General features: G+C 38.4%; 1 protein-coding gene across 3 annotated transcripts in view; it reads left to right on the top strand.

Annotated features, from left to right (window-relative positions):
- Positions 1 to 18,621, top strand: part of RPAP2 (RNA polymerase II associated protein 2) — a 33,014-nt gene that overhangs the window by 89 nt on the left and 14,304 nt on the right. The window contains exons 1-12 of one of the 3 annotated variants that reach the window (XM_064663979.1): positions 191 to 293; positions 816 to 861; positions 1,644 to 1,758; positions 2,424 to 2,522; positions 3,485 to 3,550; positions 4,549 to 4,637; positions 5,647 to 5,682; positions 6,535 to 7,471; positions 7,787 to 7,881; positions 9,617 to 9,697; positions 15,387 to 15,455; positions 16,455 to 16,763. In XM_064663979.1, the coding sequence (XP_064520049.1) occupies positions 1,666 to 1,758; positions 2,424 to 2,522; positions 3,485 to 3,550; positions 4,549 to 4,637; positions 5,647 to 5,682; positions 6,535 to 7,471; positions 7,787 to 7,881; positions 9,617 to 9,697; positions 15,387 to 15,455; positions 16,455 to 16,623 (1,734 nt within the window). In that variant the 5' untranslated portion in view covers positions 191 to 293; positions 816 to 861; positions 1,644 to 1,665 and the 3' untranslated portion in view covers positions 16,624 to 16,763. Of the gene's footprint in view, positions 1 to 190; positions 294 to 815; positions 862 to 1,643; positions 1,759 to 2,423; positions 2,523 to 3,484; positions 3,551 to 4,548; positions 4,638 to 5,646; positions 5,683 to 6,534; positions 7,472 to 7,786; positions 7,882 to 9,616; positions 9,698 to 15,386; positions 15,456 to 16,454; positions 16,764 to 18,621 lie in introns of those variants that run through there. The other 2 variants (XM_064663977.1, XM_064663978.1) reach the window with 2 other exon arrangements.

Raw genomic sequence — 18,621 nt, 5'->3', positions numbered from 1 at the left:
GTGGGCTCCGCGCGCCCGCCCCCCCGCCTGGCGCCTTGGGCTCTCCCCGTGCCCTCAGGCGGGCACAGCGGCGGACTCGCCCAACTCGCTGTGCCGAGGGGAGCGGCGGGACGGCTCGGCGGGCCTCGGCCGGGCCGGGCCGGGTGCGTGGCGCGATGGGCGGCAGGACGGGCGAGGCGGGTCTGGGACCCGCCGTCCCCTCGGGCTGTGCGGGGACAGCCCGGCCCGGCCCGCGACAGCGGTCGTGCAGCGGGTTGGACACTGCGTCCTCGTGTTCAAAGCATAACACGCCGGTATCTCCCCTCCCTGCTGCCCTTGTCTCAGGGGAGCGGCTGCCGAAGGCCCCGTGTCACCGCCCGGTCAGGGGCAGGCCGGGGGGCAGCGAGGGCGGCGGTGGCAGTGGTGGCTCTGTGAGCGGCCTGCGCCGCACCCGGCTCGGAGCAAATCCCAGCGGTGGGACAGCCGAGAGGACAGCGGGGTGCGGGGGTAACGCTGGGCCGGAGAGCCGGGGTGCGATTTGCACAAAGTAACTGTCAGAATTATTCTCCCCTTTTCGAGTATGCAGAACATGGTGTATGAATGGGAAGTATGGGAAGAGTTGGGTCTGTCTGTCCTCGCACTTGTGTCTAACTAGTTGCTGAATGCTTACTAGCTTACTGAAGTCACGGCCATCAAAAGCAAGTTTCTAAGCAATTGTCTTGATTATGCTTACAGTTTAGAGGTTTTAATTTTTTTCAGATTCCTGTATTTTCCAGTGTTAAAGGAAGAAAGTACACTAATTTCTATATTTCTACATTTTTATATTTGATTTCTAGGAAATAAGCATTCAACTGCTCCAAAGAATGAAGATGCTGCTCAGAGGTATAGTTTCTGACTAACAAAAAGCGACATTTGTGTCATTTTACCTCACTTTGAAATGGCATTCTCTGCCTTGCATGTCTTTTGTCTTTCTCAGAGTACCATGACTACCTGCAGGAGATCAGCAGCGTCATCATGCAGGCTTGTTTGGAGTGATGCTGTGTAACTTCTAACAGCATGCACATATGTGCATCGTATAATATACTAAAAGTCTATGAATCCAACCTGCACAATTGTATTTCCTTAGTAATACTTGCTTTTTGCCATCTTAACTTCTTTGCATACCTGCCATTTATACTTATTCACATTAAAAAGCATTCAGGAAATCTACTGTAGTAGCATTTGTTTGATTTATTCCTTCTTTTACTTTGTAACCTCACGCACAATCATGTTCCAGTCCTTTTTTCTTCCCACTCTTCTTGTCTTATCCAGCTCCTATTCTCTTGAAAACACTCTATAAACTGTGTGTCCTAGGCTCTTTCTCCAGCCAGTTCTTGGTTTCCCTCTTGCAAGAAGAGTTGGGCCACCTTGAGGGGGGTGTATTGCAACGCAATTAGAGTCAATACTTTTCCTGACCAGAGTGGAAATAAAACAAACCAAGGTTGGAAACTCCTTTGTGGTTATAACAGAATTACTACTCCAATTACTCGTTGCTTTGTTTGGCCCACATAGTGTGATGCAGAAAAGTATAAGCTACTGTATTTCAGAAAAAAGATAAAGATATGACTGGAAATTTGTTTATGAAAATCTGCCCTCTGTGTCATTCAGTGTCTGTTCTGTTATAGGAAAGCAGCTCTGGAAGCTGCTATGAGAAAGAAGATTGAATTTGAGAAAAAAGCGTTGTCTATTGTTGAACAGCTCCTGGAGGAGAACATTACTGAAGAGTTCCTTCTAAATTCTGTAGGTGTTGCAAGTTTTTGTACTGTTTTGTATCTTAGTGTGCTGCTTTTTTTTCCAAAGTTCTTGGAACAATTTACTGCAGTTTAAAATAGACAAACCATTGATTGCCTCTCTCATGAGCTCTGATGATGATTGCCTTGTTTTCAAGGGTTCTGCAGTGAAAACATGCCCTAGTTTTGCAGGATTGTATACATTTATGAATCCTCACTCTATTATCACAGCCTTTTTATATACCTCTGTGGTTCTGGACTGGTGGGTGAAGTATAAATATTTAGGTCTACATCACATCATCTGTGAATTTAGGCAAAGTTTCTATAAATACACCATGGTTTATCTGGCAGCACAGTTTTGCTGGAATAGTATGATGATTATTCCTGTTAAGGTTATAAATAAACTGGTAAATATAAATAGAGGAAAATTATGGAAATGAGTGCTACACTAGAGGCAAAATTATGAAGCTCTTGTATTTGTAAAAAGAAGTGCCCATGTCTGTCTTCTTTCTGTTTACCCTTTTAGCATTTTTACTGTGTAGGTTTTAAATGTTTATTAAGCTTACTAGGTAACTTATAAAATTTAAAATACTTACTTGCTTATGAGATGTTTTGAGTACAAAAAATGACATATTTTCCAGTATCTGTTGTTGAACTATTCTCTTGTCATTTTAGGGAAAGTATATTACTCCATCTCACTATAAAGACATTGTTGATGAACGATCTATCATCAAACTATGTGGTTATCCTCTGTGTCAAAATAAACTGGAAAATGTAAGTTGCTTTTCATTAATGTTGTTATCACAATTTTGATTCTCTTGCATTTTCTTTTTAAACGATTAAACAAAGATTAAAATACTGCCAAGTAATGGGCCAGGCATCATATCACTCCATTTCAGTATAATCCTTCTGAAGTGAGAGGTAAAATTTGATTAGAAGACAACAGTTACTATATGGTAAATCAGTTAGCATCTACTTGGACAGTGATAAAGATCAATGAGTTATGGCTTCATGGCCTTCCTTTGTGCATGAGAAAATTTTCTAATCTTGTTCTTTTGTCAGTATAGCCACAAGTGTCTGTGAGAAGGATTGAAGTGAAAAAATAATACAAATGCAGGGATATTATTATGTGAATACATATACATCTGCTGTAAAATTGTGTGTCAACTGTGTCAAAATCATAGTCAGACTTCTTTTAGCAGAACTCAGTTCAGTTAGATACCTGTGATGTAATACCAGTGGTACACTTGATTATCTGGAAAAAAAACCTACTTGAGTACAAAAAAATTTGCTGTTTTGGACTTCATATATTAACACAGAAGTTCACTTTGAAATTGTATTACATTTTACAGAAGTTCCCCTCTGGGTTTGTCAGGGTAGTGGTGGGGGTCTCTGACAGTACAGTCTCAGGTGCATATAAATAGATAGGAATTAAGGAAGGACCTGTCTGTCATTGCTCAGCACTTACACGTGAGAAAAGTGTCTGCCATGGCAGCTCCCTTGTTTTATGTTCAGCACTGACTTTCTTGTAGATCTGAAGTCTTCTACTGATGATGAGACATATATGATTAAAGATAAATTGCTATTCTTACAGGTGAGAAGGTACAACATCAGAATTGAGAGAAAAGGTGGTTGTAGTATGCAATTCAGTTAGAACATATTGCACTTAAGAATGAAGCTTTCTGTATAGTCACCATGGAAGTAACAGTCTTGCTGGTGAAAACATTCTGTTTTAGGTGCCAAAGCAGAAGTACAAGATTTCAACAAAAACTAACAGAGTTTATGATATCACTGAAAGAAAGGTATGATAACAAGTCTGTTTCTAGAATGTATTTAGTAGTTGCAATGTCAGAACTGCATTTTGTAACAGCATTAATATAATGACTTTGATTTAGAGCCAGTATTTTTGGTTCTTACAAAAATAATTTTCACGAACAGTTAGGAGGTTTTTGTGTGTTTCAGTTTCTAGATGCTGTCTTTGGTAAAACAAACCCGCATATTTTCTATATTTAAACATAACATGGAAAATTTTACCTGGATAGCAGTTTGAATGTGGTACAGCTGATCTGTGAAAGACATTTGTGACACATGTGGTTGTATAAAAATTGTCTTTGCCAGTTCGCAGGATACGCAGTCACCTACAGATGCTTAGACATTAAATTGTAAGATAAATATTTCCAGTTACAGAACAAATTTCTTCAGTGTCACTAGTATTCATTCCTTTCCTCTGTTTACAACTTCAGGATACATGAAATTCTAGGAATTGCTTTTTTAGGCAACCAGGCAAGACTCCGAGAAGATGCTGTGTCTTCTTCCCTTGTGACGCAAGTGTGCAAGTCAGTTTTTCAAAGATGCTGCAAAATTTTAGGTGTTGTTCCAAGTATTGCAAAAAACCAAGTTCTGTTGCTGACCAAAATTTTCATTATTAAACATCTGAATTTTATTGCATGTCTTTTAAACTGTATGACCGTCTTGGGTTATGGCTTGTTCTTTGAACAGTTTGTTGGGGGGTTTTTAATTATTTTTATGTAGGAGTCAACACTGATTTGCTGATCAGTATGTAATGAAAGTACAAAAAGCAGAAAAATGGGAAAAAAGAAGCTAAAAGTGGCTTTTGGGGAATGGGATAGACCTATTTGATATGTTTGGTTTTTCAGGTGAATTAAAAACCTGCTCATAGTCTTGAAAAGAAACATGAATTGGTACTTAATACAGGCATAAAAAACCAATTACTTTTGTACCTTTCTATGAGTATTGAAGTTGGCTTTAGTCATATCTTTTTGCTTTCTTTCATTTCCAGTGCTTTTGCAGCAACTTTTGCTATAGAGCATCTAAATATTTTGAAGCTCAAATTTCTAAAAGTCCAGTATGGATGAGAGAAGAAGAAAAGTAAGTATAATCTTATACATTCATTGCTCTTTTTGAGAATATCACTTCTCTTTGCAAGCTGCAATGCTAATTAATTAGCTGAAGTGTATCAATATTATTTGACTGAAGCAGAGGTAACTGATGTTAAGGTGTAAGCTTAGCACAGTGTTCCTTTTAAGTGTTGTTACCATATGGATTACAACAATTGACAAGGCTCAGTACTGCTCACATCTGCTTAGTAGACATGACCATGTTTTGATCACCCTTAGCACAGCATTTGGGATTGGTCTTCTGCTTAGACTGTGAATGCTTGCATCTGAGAGCAGACTACACCATGAAGAATTTCTTTGTCCTATCTAAATTTCAGATTGCCCATTTCACGTTGTTCCTGCAATACTCATTTTGGAACAGTGTAATGCAGTCTGTTCCTAGCTTAGGAAACACAGGCTTGCAGTAATGAGTGGAGCCAATGGGTGTCACTGTTGAACAATAAGGACTTGCATAGAGAATGTTCTGCTGAATTCATTCAACTTTCGTTCTCCAAGACAGTACTTTTCATAGTCTCCTGGTTTTCAGCAAAAGGAACTAGCTGAATTTATAGGTGTGAGCTCATTTTCACAGTCATAAGAAATAGGATACTCAGCAGTGTTTTAAAATCTCTGTCATTGGAGGTTTTCAAGATTTAAACTTCATGAATTTGTGGCTGATCAAACCTGCTGCTGGTGACAGTTGCATTACAAGCAGGAGGTCAGACTGGAGCCTTACAGAGGTCCTTTCTGACTAACATTGATGTGACTTGCTGATTGTGTTAAATGTTGTTCACTGTAACAGCCTGGTGCTGCAGGCACACGAGTCCCTCTCTGTGAACACGTGTGCAGAAACCTGCTCTCATAGCCTTGCTTTGAACAGTGGGTGTTGGACCACAGGATCCTCAGGCATCCCTTCCAAGCTCAACTATTTTTGTATTTATGTGTATTTCGAGATAATTGATTTAGCAGGAAAGTCTTCATTCTGTGTCTTCTTTTTGCAGACCACCAGACATAGAGCTGCTGAAGGAGGGACAGAGGTACACTGATCAATTTTATTTTTTTTTAAATGCACCTATACTTAGAAATTTTAGTATCGTATCAGGTGAAACGGGAATCTTTGATTTCCTGTATTATAGAAAAGACCTTATTAGAACCTACACAATGTTTTTTTTCCTTTGTGATTCTAACCCAGCATATTTGATCTGTATGATTTAGTGTACAGCTGCTCTTAGATTGTGTGTCTCAATTGAGCCCGTTGAAATCTGAAACAAAGACACTGTTTGTATTTTGCATATTTTATGCCATCTATTCTTTATAAAGAAAATTGTGCCAATTACATGTGATGAAAGCTTCTGTACTTCCTAATCTAAAATGTCTGTATCAGCCAAAATGAAATCACACCACTCTGTCATCTCTCTGTACCTCCCTGTGTATTGTGACTTTTTGTTTGTTTTCTTTTGCAACCCGTGGCCATTAGGTGGCAAACTTGCATATGGTCAAACAGCTCTGCTGTCCCTCTGATTTTAGGGTACTATATTCCTATTTATTTTAACATGCCTGTCTTCGGTTTAAAATTGCAGTATTCATCATGCTAAGTCTGATATTATTTTACTGTCCTTAATAATATTTTATTTACTTTTCTAACTGACAGTAATCAGCTGAGAACTCCCTTCTTTAAATAGTCTTTATACTTGTCATCTTGATTGTAGAACAGTACAAATCTAAGTTCAAGAAGACTTTTAGAAGAGCAGCTATGATTCTTAAAGCAAAAATCATTCTTCTTTTCTAAGGGGAAAAATGCTTTGTTTATCATTCTTACATGAGAATGAAAAGCTACTGCAGGTAACATCCATTTCTTATTTTGTTGATGCTTGTGTTGTCTGTTACAGTGGACGGTCTGGAGAAGAGGTGAAACTACGTGATGAAGTAATTAAAGCATCTGACATTGAAAATCCTAGGATACCTTCAGAGCCATGTGAAGCTGGTTCTCATGACACAGCCAGTGAGAGCAGCAGTGATAATGAGCAAGAATTTATTTCGTCTGTCCTACCAGGAAGTCAGTCAAGTTCAGCCAATTTTACACAGCAATTGCCCAGAAAAAGCATCCTCAAAAAAAAGCATGCTCAGAAAGTCTGTCCCAGCCCTAAAACTGAAGATTCAGATGTGGTAGAAGCCACTGAACAACTGTCTCATTGTAAATTAGATGCTCAGGAAGAAGTGCATGCTTGCTCTGTTCATAATGAAATAACTGCACCACCTTCAAAAAATACTACTCTAGGGAAATCGAGTGCTTCACAAATCTGTGAAAATCCCTGTGGATCACAAATAGTTTTTCTAGGTGTGAGCAAAAGAGGGGCAGAACATCTTAGAAGAACACTAGCTAACTCAACAGAATATAGAAAACATGAACTGAGGAATCCAGTTAATTCCAAAGGCAGTTTACTGGATGTGCTTAGGCACACACTTACAGAATGGAGAACTGAGGAAACTTTAAAATTTCTCTATGGCCCAAACTATACTTCTTTGTGCTCATCAGAGTGCATAGCACCTGCCAGCCAAGAGACTGAAGAACTTGATGAGGATGACTTAGATACAGCCGATGATCTTAACGCTGTTGCTGTAAGAGAGTCTGAAAACAGCTTGAATTATTCTTTACCTTTCACAGGCCCAGGTGAAATAGTTCAGCCTGTGCCTAGTTATGAAAAGTTAAAAGAAGAAACGGAGTTCCTAGAACTCCGAGTGAAAGAGTTCTATAAAGGGAGGTGCATCTTGGCTGAAGAGGCAGCGACACATGCGCAGAAAGAGGAACATCCAAGCACAGACAAAGTAAGTGTCCAGTGGAATAGTTTGGAGGCTGTGTAAAGCCTGAATAGGCCTTCAAAGAATTATTACTTTGTTTCTGCCATCTTAAGTGGGTGTCTCACACAGGGAAGAAGAAAAGTATGCTGGCTGCACACTGTATGTCGAGTCAGATTATGCAAGTTTCTGTCCATTAAAAAATTACAGTTTGGGGTATTTTTTCTATTCAGAGATAAGAGTAATCTTATGTTTAAACATTTATTGATAATCTGTGGCTGTTTTGATGCATTGACTTTAATTAAATACTAAGTTATAGCTGCTAAGGTGTTTTGTCTAACACAGGATGATCAACACGAAGATCTCACCTTCCCACTTGTTGATTCCAATGCACAAATGCAGATTAGAAAGCGAATTGTCCTTGAAAAACTGAGAAAAGTGTAAGTATCCTTTACTTTGTTAAATGTCAATCTGAAGTTGGTGCTCCTTCATCATCGTTTTAAGTAACAAACATGCTGTCCAAGGATGGGGCTGGCTTTCTCTAGGTGGCCTTAGTCATAACTTAAACCCAGTATTGTCCAAAAGCACTTATTTATTTCTGTGACAGTCACCTGTGGTACAGTTGCAGATGTCAGTTTGCATGGTCTGCATGTACCAACTGCTCAATTTTAAACTGAAAAACCTGAAGTTGATTGGGAGGAGTGCAAATATTTGTCTTGTACATTAAGCATACTGTTACTGGTAAAAAAAATCTACAGAGAAGGAAGCAATGTTTTCAAACCTCATAATCCTTTAAGCAAAGGTGTTACTAAAAGAGTTTCTAGTCCATGTTTGGATGGCTGATATCAGTATGCCGCTACTACAAGCATTAAAGGCCCTCAGAGTTGAATCTTAAAACTTCCCAAACATCAGACCTTCTTCATATACATAAAAGGGCTTTGGAGTCCCAGAAAATAAATTAAGGCATTTCTGTTGTAGCTGTTAGAATTACTAAATTGTCAAAGTTGAGAGGACCTTGAAAATATTCTCATTGTCAAGGCAATGCAGATAAATGAGTCTTTGAAGCTCATGATTCTGCTATTTTGTTAGGGGTATTTACTTTTCCTGTAGTTTGTGTTAGCCAGCCAAACTAGGTTTTGCCAAAGGTTTGGTTTTTCTTAAACTAAAAACCCCCACAATGAAAACTTCCCCCCCAAAATAAAAGAAAAAAATCCTTTTTGTTTTTCTCTACCTGCAACATGTGTGGATAGGCAACAATCATGGAATCAAACCATCCTGCAAGTGTCTGGCCTGTGTTGATTGTTTTACGTTTCCTGAGGTGGTGCAGTGATCCTGTCACAGTTTTCATTGTGATAAAGCAGGGAATATCCCCAGCATCATGAGAGTCCTGTGCTCAGTTTTTGTACAGAACAGAAATCTTGATTCTTCCAGTGATATTGATGCACTGTGTGCATATGAATGGAAATTCAAATGCAAGAGGATATTAACTATTAAACGAGTGAACTGAGGCAAAAGTTTAATCCTAAATGTGAAAAACAATGCACATTATTTCCATCATTTGGGAATACTGACAACTAGTTAAACATTATGTGCGGTGTGTGTGCTCTATCAGTTTTTATGTACAGTCAGGTAAGGAGGAAACCTGTATTTTTCTGTCTTTTGAAATTTTCTGATTACTATCATCGTGGTTTCAACTATCAAGCTCACAGTGGAGTGATATTTCTCTTGCATCTGTGCAAGTCTGAGGTGAGCAGGTATATTCTGTGTGCAAGTCTCAGACATGTAGTTTCCTTCTGTGTTGTTATTTTTGAACCAAGTAAATATAAACCTTTGAAAAATTTATAAGGCCTGTAGTTCCAATCATCATAATTTTAAGAATATCATGTCAGAACTGAAATGTGAAATGAGTAAGAAAATGTAGGTAGAACTGTATTTAATTTCTTCTTCACGTTCACTCTGAACTAGAGCTTATTTTTTAAAACAAGCTGTTGTGAAGTGAAGGTGGTGGCCCAAACACCGCTCAGAAGCTGCAATGAAAACTGCAGGCCTGATCTGTTGCACAAAAGTCACTCCTTTTCTTTTTACTAACTTTGATAAGCTTTGGCAGAAGTCCTACTTGAGAAGAAATAAGAAAGAGAAGAAAATGCATATTGACTGGTGTCTTTTGCCTCCTAGATTACCTGCAGTTTTGGGCCCTCTTCAGATTGCTCCAGGTGATGTTTACACAGAGCTGAAAAATCTTGTCAAAACTTTCCGGTGAGTATTGACCCTTATTTAGAGATTTTTCTTAATTGATTAATTAAACATGCCGATGAACGATTTGCAGATTTGCTCTTTTCTAGCTGTGTGTTCATGTAGGTAATGTCCCATTCCCTGTGGACTAACAAGTCAACCCTTTCCCTGCTCCTGACAGTGACTAGGTCACCAGGAGTATTTGTAGATTTTTAAAAACTAGGCCAGTGGTCTCTGGAGGATGATGGTGAGTCTTTTAAAGGTTCTGCTACCTTGTCACCTCCTATTAAGCATGAGTTTCTGAGATCTGTCGCTTTCTTTTGCTCTGGCTCCCTGCAGCTGGGCTAAATGGTTTTAATGTGATTAATAATTGTTACCAGTAACTTCTAGAGTCAGGAAGAAGGTCCAGTTTGACCTGCCTTGTTCCTGATTTTAAAGGGAAGTAGATTTAGTGGGCACTTTTACCATCCCAGAGGAAGCTTCTGCTTCAGTCAGTAGGACTAAAGACAGTATTTGGAAACAGTGAGATAAAGGAGGGAAAACAGAATGGTGGTAGCTTCTCTGAAGGTTTTTAGGTTTCCTTTGGAACACGACTCTCATAACTTGGACCTAGACCATGTTCTGCATCCTCAAGTGTTGTCAGGAAAAGAACAACAGCAATTGCTAACTGTGTGTACATTGTCACTCTTGAAACATCGTTCCCACATCCTCAACCTGCACGAGGTTTACATGTGAATTTTCCAGAACTCATTCATGCGGCATTTGCCACAAGGACTCTGGGCTGGAAGGATGCCACTAAAACACAGATGTCTGTATGCAGGATTTCTTACTGTGGAAAATTCTGTCTTCCCTTCCGATGACTCTGATCATGATCTCTTTTATTTAAAAGAATTATTAGTGTTTGAACTTGATTCTATGATTGCAGTCTTTTAAGTCCTGATTAACCTTTTGTTTTAACAGCAACATTGAAACCAGGGAAGATATTTTTGGTTATATCGAAGCAACATATACATACTGTATAGATACCTGTTATTTGAATAAGATCTTCTGTCTTAAAACAGTTTCATTGCTCTGCAGTTTTAATTCTTAATAGTTGCTTTAGCTTATGGATTGATAAAACTGGAAAAACTACGTTTGGTCTCTTTCAGTCTACTTTTGTATGATTGATTATGTAAGAAGGCCTGGAGGTTCTCAAAAGCAGAACTTCTATTTTAAATAATTTTTGCTATTCAAAGACAATGTGGCCTGAATATAAAGTTTTAGAAGTGGTTTATAAAAATAAGACTTGTAGCCAAAATAGACTTCTAAAACGTATATATATGAAACATATATATATGTATATATATTTAAAGAGTGGAACTAAATTAATTTATTTGGGCTTTGATCCCAATACTTAGCTCATGTAGCAATAATTTATCATATTTTAAAAGTCTCCCCTGATCTATTTCTGATCCCTTAGATAATGCTTTGTGAGTTCATTTTTATCTCTTTTTTTGTTAGGAAGTAAATCAAAGGTAATAGAAGCAAGGTCTTGAGGCTCTCTTCCTGTGAAGATTCCATATCAGTTGCTTAGAATTTCAGAATTTGAGATGAGGGGTGGTTGAAGGCAAGTTATATAATATATATATATCTCAAAAAAATGGAGTTTTGTCACTAATAGTGAAATAATAAAAACAGGAAATAGGGAAGCAATAAAAACCTTTGGGCCCTTTCTCCTTCTTACATTACTGATATGGAAAGGTCTGTTGATACACAAGAGCTCGCTAAGGTGAAGGCATAGATTTGAATCTCCAGTTCTGTATGTAGGTTTAAATTTATTTGAGTGCTCTCTCAAGCTTTGGATGTAATGCTTTGGCAGGGAGAAATTTTAAATGGCATTTGTATTTACAGGGTTTAGAAATTTCTTTGTTAATGTTGTTCACATACTTAGTGACTACAGAGGAGCACTGATAAATGCTCGTGCTTTTTCCTGCTTTTTGTACTGGAAATATTTCAGGCTGAAGAACTTGCCAAAGAGGGTAGTAGATAAAACACATGGCTGTAGTAGAGCTTAGCTGAAGAAGGGTAAAAGAGTATGTGGTGAACTAAGCAACAACAATTTTCAGCTCCATTGGTTTTTAAAGGAACACTTGCAGTTCAGCCTCCTTTGGGCAGCATTTTATTCAATCACCACTGCTAAGAAACACACTAGAGAGATCTCAAGAGACATTTTAGAATGGTTAGAGCTCTTCCCAAACAAAGTCCCTCAGTGCCTGTAAGCTTTTGTTACGAAAACTGAGATGTCAAATAAGTCTCCAGAGTGTGTAAGGGCACTTTGTTAAAAGATTAAGAGAAAATTAGCTACTTATATATAAACTGAGGAGAAATGATTATGTTTGTGTATGTGTGGTTGTTTTTTTAAGGCATAATATTTCATATTGAAAATAGATTTTCATCTGTATTTTATGGTTTTTAGGGGAGTAAATATTTTGCATAATAATGTTGGTGTCCATCTTCTAATCCCCATTGCACAGTGTTCCTTTAGTCAAATTGTTCCCTTGAAATTCCAGGAAATGGAATCCAGCTGAGGAAAAGGTGTCAGCTCCAGCATTGCTGAGTTTCTTTCCTATAACTTCAAGTTTGTTGTGGTCCCTTTCCAAGTTCTTGCACAGGGCACTTAGGCAGTGCTTAAATCTGCTGCCGCAGCAGGCACTGTTTACAAATCAGGCTATCATTTGCAGTTGATGGTAATTAAATGGGAAGACAACTAAAGGAAAAGAAGTAAACCCAACTGTGTATGCTCTTTTTTGTCATTTTTGGGTTTACTGTTTTTGTTTACTGATAACTTTCACCTTGGACTCCTCTGTATTACTACAACTTCCCTATTAGAATCCCCTTCCTTTGCAGGCTGGGTGCTAGTCAGTTATTGGGAGGACATTTGGGATGGAATTTTTATGCATCTTACTCTTGAGTCCTTTATCCTGTATCCTGTAAGCTTCTGCTACTTGGATCCATCTGCTCAGTCTGAGCTCCTTCGTAGAGGATGAAAACTGCTGCGTGGGTCCTGCTGGGGGGGTGGGAGCAATGAAGTCTGGCTGCGGTGTGTCTTGCTGGAGTGAACCACAAGACCCACAAACTAACAACTAAGCGACCCACACAGCTATTTGGGATATCAGACTTTCCTGGCTTACGTCTGCTGCTCTGCAGAGGCCCAGAAATTAGAGATGTTCCATTTTGGAAAGTTGCGTATTGTTTTCTTTCTTTAGGTAAGCAAGGGAGAATTCAGCCAAACTCTTTAACAGAAAATACTCCACTGCAAAACTCAAATCACACACAATAAGTTTCGTACAGTTTTAAGATTTCCACATTATATGCTTATGACAGAAATCTAGAGACCTCTCTTTCATGGATTGTTCTGAAGTAACAGTTTTGGCTAGAGGCAAGGCAAAGATTTAATGAACCATTCTTACAGAGGCCCTGCAGTTCCCTGTTTTCTGAAAGCTTTGCTCTTCAGAGACCTTGGTGTTGACACACAGCTTGTTTTTGAAAGTGACTGCCCTTCCACTGCTCCTTGTTATTTAAGGCTTCACACCTGTAGGTTGCTAGCTTTACTCTGATCTGCCTGAAATGTGGCTTTTTTTTCCAGCTGCACAAGTGTTTTAGGACAGGTGTTGTACTGAAGGGTTACTCATTGTGGAAGCCTGACTGTTCATCCAGTCTGGTGACAGTAGGACAGCAGCAGATCCATATTGCTGTATCCTGCTGGTTGCCTGTGTCTTTTGACTACCTCCTTCTTAAATAGCATATTGATGGCAATGACTAGTGTTCAGACCTTGCCAATCAATACTAACATTGAATAAGAGTTAATTGACACAAATAACTGCATCTCTCAGTTTGTGGACAAGAGTGACACCTTCCTGTGCTCTAATCAATAATAACTCCTTGTAGAGCATTGAAATAAAGCTGCTTTCTCTATTTGACAGAGTATTCCCAAGTGGCCTGGAGCTGTCTCTTTCATTGTGTCTCATCATAGCAGATTAACTGGAATGTTACATATGAATTGCCTGTCAGGATGATTCCATCAGGCATTTCTTGGTACTGTTTATCACTGTCATGAGTGTTGAGTCAAGATGTTCAGCCTTTGTTTTGGCCCTTGCTCTATAGCCAGAAAAATGTAACACTTAACACTTTACCAGATACAAGCTTTGTTGCCAGATCAATTAGCTATTTCCAATAGTAATTGCTAAACATTAATCTTTTAATAGCAAATATAATCTGTATTTGCCAGAACTGTTGGTTCTAGTTAGATATGACAATTCCTGCTTATGTAGGGCAAAACATTGTTTTGCCTTTCATAATTTAATAAAACTCAGGCTGCTGAGACACTGCTTGAGGAATCATTGCTTCAAAATCTTAGTTTGGTTTGAAGATTTGGAGATTTGAGGAGAAAAATAGGATAATATAATTTTGATCATTACAAATTTATTTTATTAATTTTTAATAGGTTTCTGAAATAGATAAATGCAAACATGAAAGGTCTTATTCATAACTGCATTTTTAATGACCACTTTGAACATAATTTTGGGGAATGAGTTAACAGAATTTTAATCTCAACAATTACAAGTACAATTATTTTCTCAATTTGTAAATTTTTTTCTTTTTTTTTTTTTGGTAACTATATACTTGCCCAAAGTAGTTAAAAGGTTTTTTTAAAAGTAGTCTTACTGGGGAAGAAAACCCTGGATTTGTATTTGTTGCCAAACAGTTAATTTTAAACAAGCTCTTACCTTCACCAGTGCCTGTAGGAGTATGAATAACAGGGCATCTTCATTCTGGATCTGAATTTGTGCAAGGCTTCACAGAAGGGAAACTGAGAGCAAGAAGGAAGCAAACACTGGGAGGCACTTGCCCCTCATTATTTCTGTTGGATGGTGCCATCTGTCTGAATAAAATTAAATCTACTGGCTCTTTTGGGTGCCTGCCCAGCCACTGCTGTGTTTTTAACTGTGACTTTTCCATGAAATTGCATGTCTGGGGTCATGCCTAAATTCAGCCATAGCAATTCACACGTGAATTGTTGTAGGACAGGTTAGCACTTAACTTAGAGCAGATCTGTTTTATTAGGCCGTTCAGCCAAGGGGGTCAGCTGGTTTCAGTGCAGCAGCACTTTGGTTGCACACCCATGAGGTTCTTGATTCACACCTCATTTATATTTATATGGCTCTTATATTTCCTCTGGCTCCCATTGCATAAACTAGAATTCTGGGTTTCCATTTTAAAAACAAGACTCATCAGAGGATTGGTGCTGTATCTTATAAAATTCAGTCTGTTTCCACATTAGCTCCCACAGCAAATCTGGATCCGAAGCCAACGGGAGGGAAACTAAGTGTAAGAAGGTTTGTCTTTTCAGAAACACACGTGCAGTTGTGGAGAATTTCCCAGTGGGACTCACAGCAGCCAGGACTACTTGTGAGCATATTCAAAGAATTCAAAGAATTAGCTTCTTTTCAGTCTTTCCCATCCCACTTTCATATAGAAAAAAGAGACATATCGGGAATTTTGCAATTCCTCCATTACAGGATGAAAGAAGCCTGAAAGTTGGTGCATTGCTCAGATACAGCTGTAATTGCTTCATTATAACTCTGTGTATTAATGGTAGACTTAAAATTCAGCTGTTAAAATCTGTTTATTTTTACTCTGAAATGTAATGAATTTTTTTTTTAATTCTTTTCAGGTTAACAAACAGAAATATTATTCACAAAATGCCTGAATGGACTCTAATTGCTATTGTTTTGTTGTCTGTGTAAGTACCTTTCCATGTCAAATATTCTTATATGCAACTGTCTTAACCAGCCTATTGAAACAAGATTTAATCTTCAGATAAAAGAAGCTAAGATTTATTGAAATTAACTGTGGAATCAGGAGAAATATTTTTCTCGTGAAAATGAACTAAATTCTCTTGACAAAACAGTATTGTCCGACTTGCAACAAATGTTAAGAATGGGCAATAACTTTTTAACAATAACTGAATGTTATGTTAAAAAAAAGAAAAGTTAAGCCTTAGGGGGTTTTAAGGAGGGCTGATGGGATGAAGGAGTGTAATTCACCCTCTTCCATTTGCTGCTGAGAGACATTCTTCCCTTCTCTGATGATAGGACAAAATGACGTGTATTGTATTATTTGGATTTGGCATAACTGTCAAGCTTTTTGTTTTTCATTTTACTTCTAATTTCTTAGAAGGTTTTACTTCTATGATTAAAGTCAAATTATTTCCATAAGGATATGGTGTGCTTCTAAATACATTTGTTTAAATATTTTAGCAAACTTCTTTTAGAGGGGAAAGCTTTTTTAGCAACTCCCAAGGAATACTGGGAGCCAGTATTTTATTTTTGTGAGGATTAGCTTTATTGCTCAAGATTATGATATTACAAGGCCACAGTTCCTTGTTGGCTTTGTTTTACTTATTGTAGAATTAAATCCTTTACAAGGATTTTCCTGATGGGAAGCCTGATTTTATTATAGTGTCTTTGAGTAACCTTCTGTACATATGAATATGCATCGAGTTCCTTAATTTGTATTTTGCAAATTCAGGTACATTTCTGAGGTTAAAGACACAAACTTTGCAGTGTGTTAAACAAACACAAATGTGTATTAAATATTTAACATTAGTTCACCTTTTAAGAAATCACTGGTGGTTTCACACCACCAGTGTCAGACACTGCCTTTCAGTAGGGTTAAATCATCAAGCAATCTTTGTATGTCTTGAGCTTAAATTACAGGATTGCAAAAATCTTTATTCCAGAGCCTGTTTATTACTGCACTGCTGCTGCTTCTTTTGGGCTTCCTGGGTCACTGGAGCCTGTAGGACAGAGAAGTGCTTACAGACATTCACAGGTCAAGAAGTATTGTGGGCCAGCCTCAGAGCATCCCCAGCACCTGCACTTACTTTCCTTGATATTACTTCAGTCTGACACATTGTTCTGGCTTTACTGTCCCAAGGAAGACTGTACCAGCAGGCATTAGAGCAGGCTTCAGCGAGCCTTACATCTGTGTCACCCAGCCAGATACCGCTCAAATGATTCATTAAATCAGAACACAGAAAGTAACTTTACTTGAATGCCTTGGCATAAATTTTTTATCAACTATAAGAACAAATCTTTTGTCATTTTTACTATATATTCTTATGGTTGAATTGTTAATTTGTGAAACAGATCTTATGAATTTTTCAAGTAGTTTCTGTATAGTTAAGGAAATGGTGACTTTTTGATCAGAATTTAAAGTATGTTGCTGGTTTCTGCATGTGATGAGCTCTAAATGTTTACATAACTAATGATTGTTTTACAGATGCTTTAAAATGTTATACAAGTAGTAGGCAGTCTTGGTAATAATCAGTGTAAGCAGAGAACCAAGTCTCTTTTTACTTTTGCTTTCTAAGGGTCTACCCCTAAACAAATGAATTATATTTCATGATAAAGTACAGTAGACTTTATTTCTAATATTATTTTGGTGAAATAATTAATAGAACCTCTGTTGACTTCCCCTTATTGTAAGGTTCTTGCAAGCTCATGATCTTGAGATTTTGAACAACTTCTCTCAGGTGCCTCTTAGGAGAGGATGTAGAAGAACGTAGGTGGGTTAAAATGAGTGGTAAGATTCCTCTAACAAGATGACACGTGTTGCATCATTTCCAGAAAGATTAAAGCAGAACACTTAATTATTTGGGAATTCGAGTCAAACTTCAATATTTAGTGGAAGCCAGGAGTGTACAGGGAAAGGCAACTCCTCACATCCTCGTGTTTTGGCCTTTTCACTCCTCCTGCAGTCTGCCAGGAACCTGTCATATATTACTAATATGTCTCATAAAAAGAAGTACGCCCTGTTAAGTCTTCTCCTTGAGCTGTACTGAGAGATTACGCACATCGTAGCACATGTAATGTCATTTATATCGTGGAGTTGTTTGGGGCCTGAGGCAGAGTGGGTCTTTATAAACTCCAGTCCTGTTCTGACAGTTTTTATTCGCAGGTCTTTTCCTGGTTTCAGACATAGGACGACCATTTTACTCCCAATACCAAAGAGCATAAACTACACCCTGGAAGAGGATACTACTTCCTCTTTCCAGGTGGGTGGCAGACCATATCACAAGTGCCCCAGGGTGCAGGGAACAGAGATTACAGAAGGCAGAGTGAACATGGCTTTCAAGGTATACCTCAAAAAAACTTATGAAGACTTCAAGTATTTTTTGTTTTGTATGGAAGGGGGCAGGGTTGTTTTGTTTCAAGTAGCAACTGTTGGACTTTGCTTGCACCCCATTTTGTGCATCAGTGTTGTGGCTCACCACTTCCTTCTTGTGTATGGCTAGAGCGTGCTGGGGACTTGGTGTACTTAACTCCACAGTGCAGTCTCAGAGAGCCCCGACCCTTTTTGTGATAAGCTGCTGGACAGAATAACTTGTCATTGCTGCTGTATTGAATTCAAGTGTCATCAGTGCTTCATACTTGTCTTATGGTATGACAGTGCTGTCCTCTCTTCACATGAGTGTGCATATTAACTCTTTGTGGGATACAACAAGATGTCATAACGCCGAATTTTGGTGCTTAAATTAGAACCTGGGCTCACTATAGTCTGCTGGTCCTTGACAAGCTGTTAAAAGTACTTATGTGCCCTTGAGTCTACTGACTGTTAAGGAAAGCTGGGCTTCTCATTCATTGCTCTGAAATGAAGTGCCTGAAATGGGACAGTGTGACTCTTGTGACTGTATGTCTCAAAGTATAAAATGTTGGAGGACGCAGCAGTGGAGTATTTCATGTTCCTAGTGAGCAGTTGGATTTATTCAATCAAATTATTGTATAAAATATGAACAGCCAGTCTCAGCCTTTATTGAAAATCTAGCCTGAGGCACTCCTATGACCAGCACATTCAGCAATGCTGAATTGACCTTCTTAGAGTACACTTTGACAGCCAGAGAATTA

The sequence above is a fragment of the Pseudopipra pipra genome, chromosome 9 (assembly GCF_036250125.1).
Source record: "Pseudopipra pipra isolate bDixPip1 chromosome 9, bDixPip1.hap1, whole genome shotgun sequence".
Lineage (NCBI taxonomy): Eukaryota > Metazoa > Chordata > Aves > Passeriformes > Pipridae > Pseudopipra > Pseudopipra pipra.
This window is presented reverse-complemented; position numbering and strand designations above follow the sequence as displayed.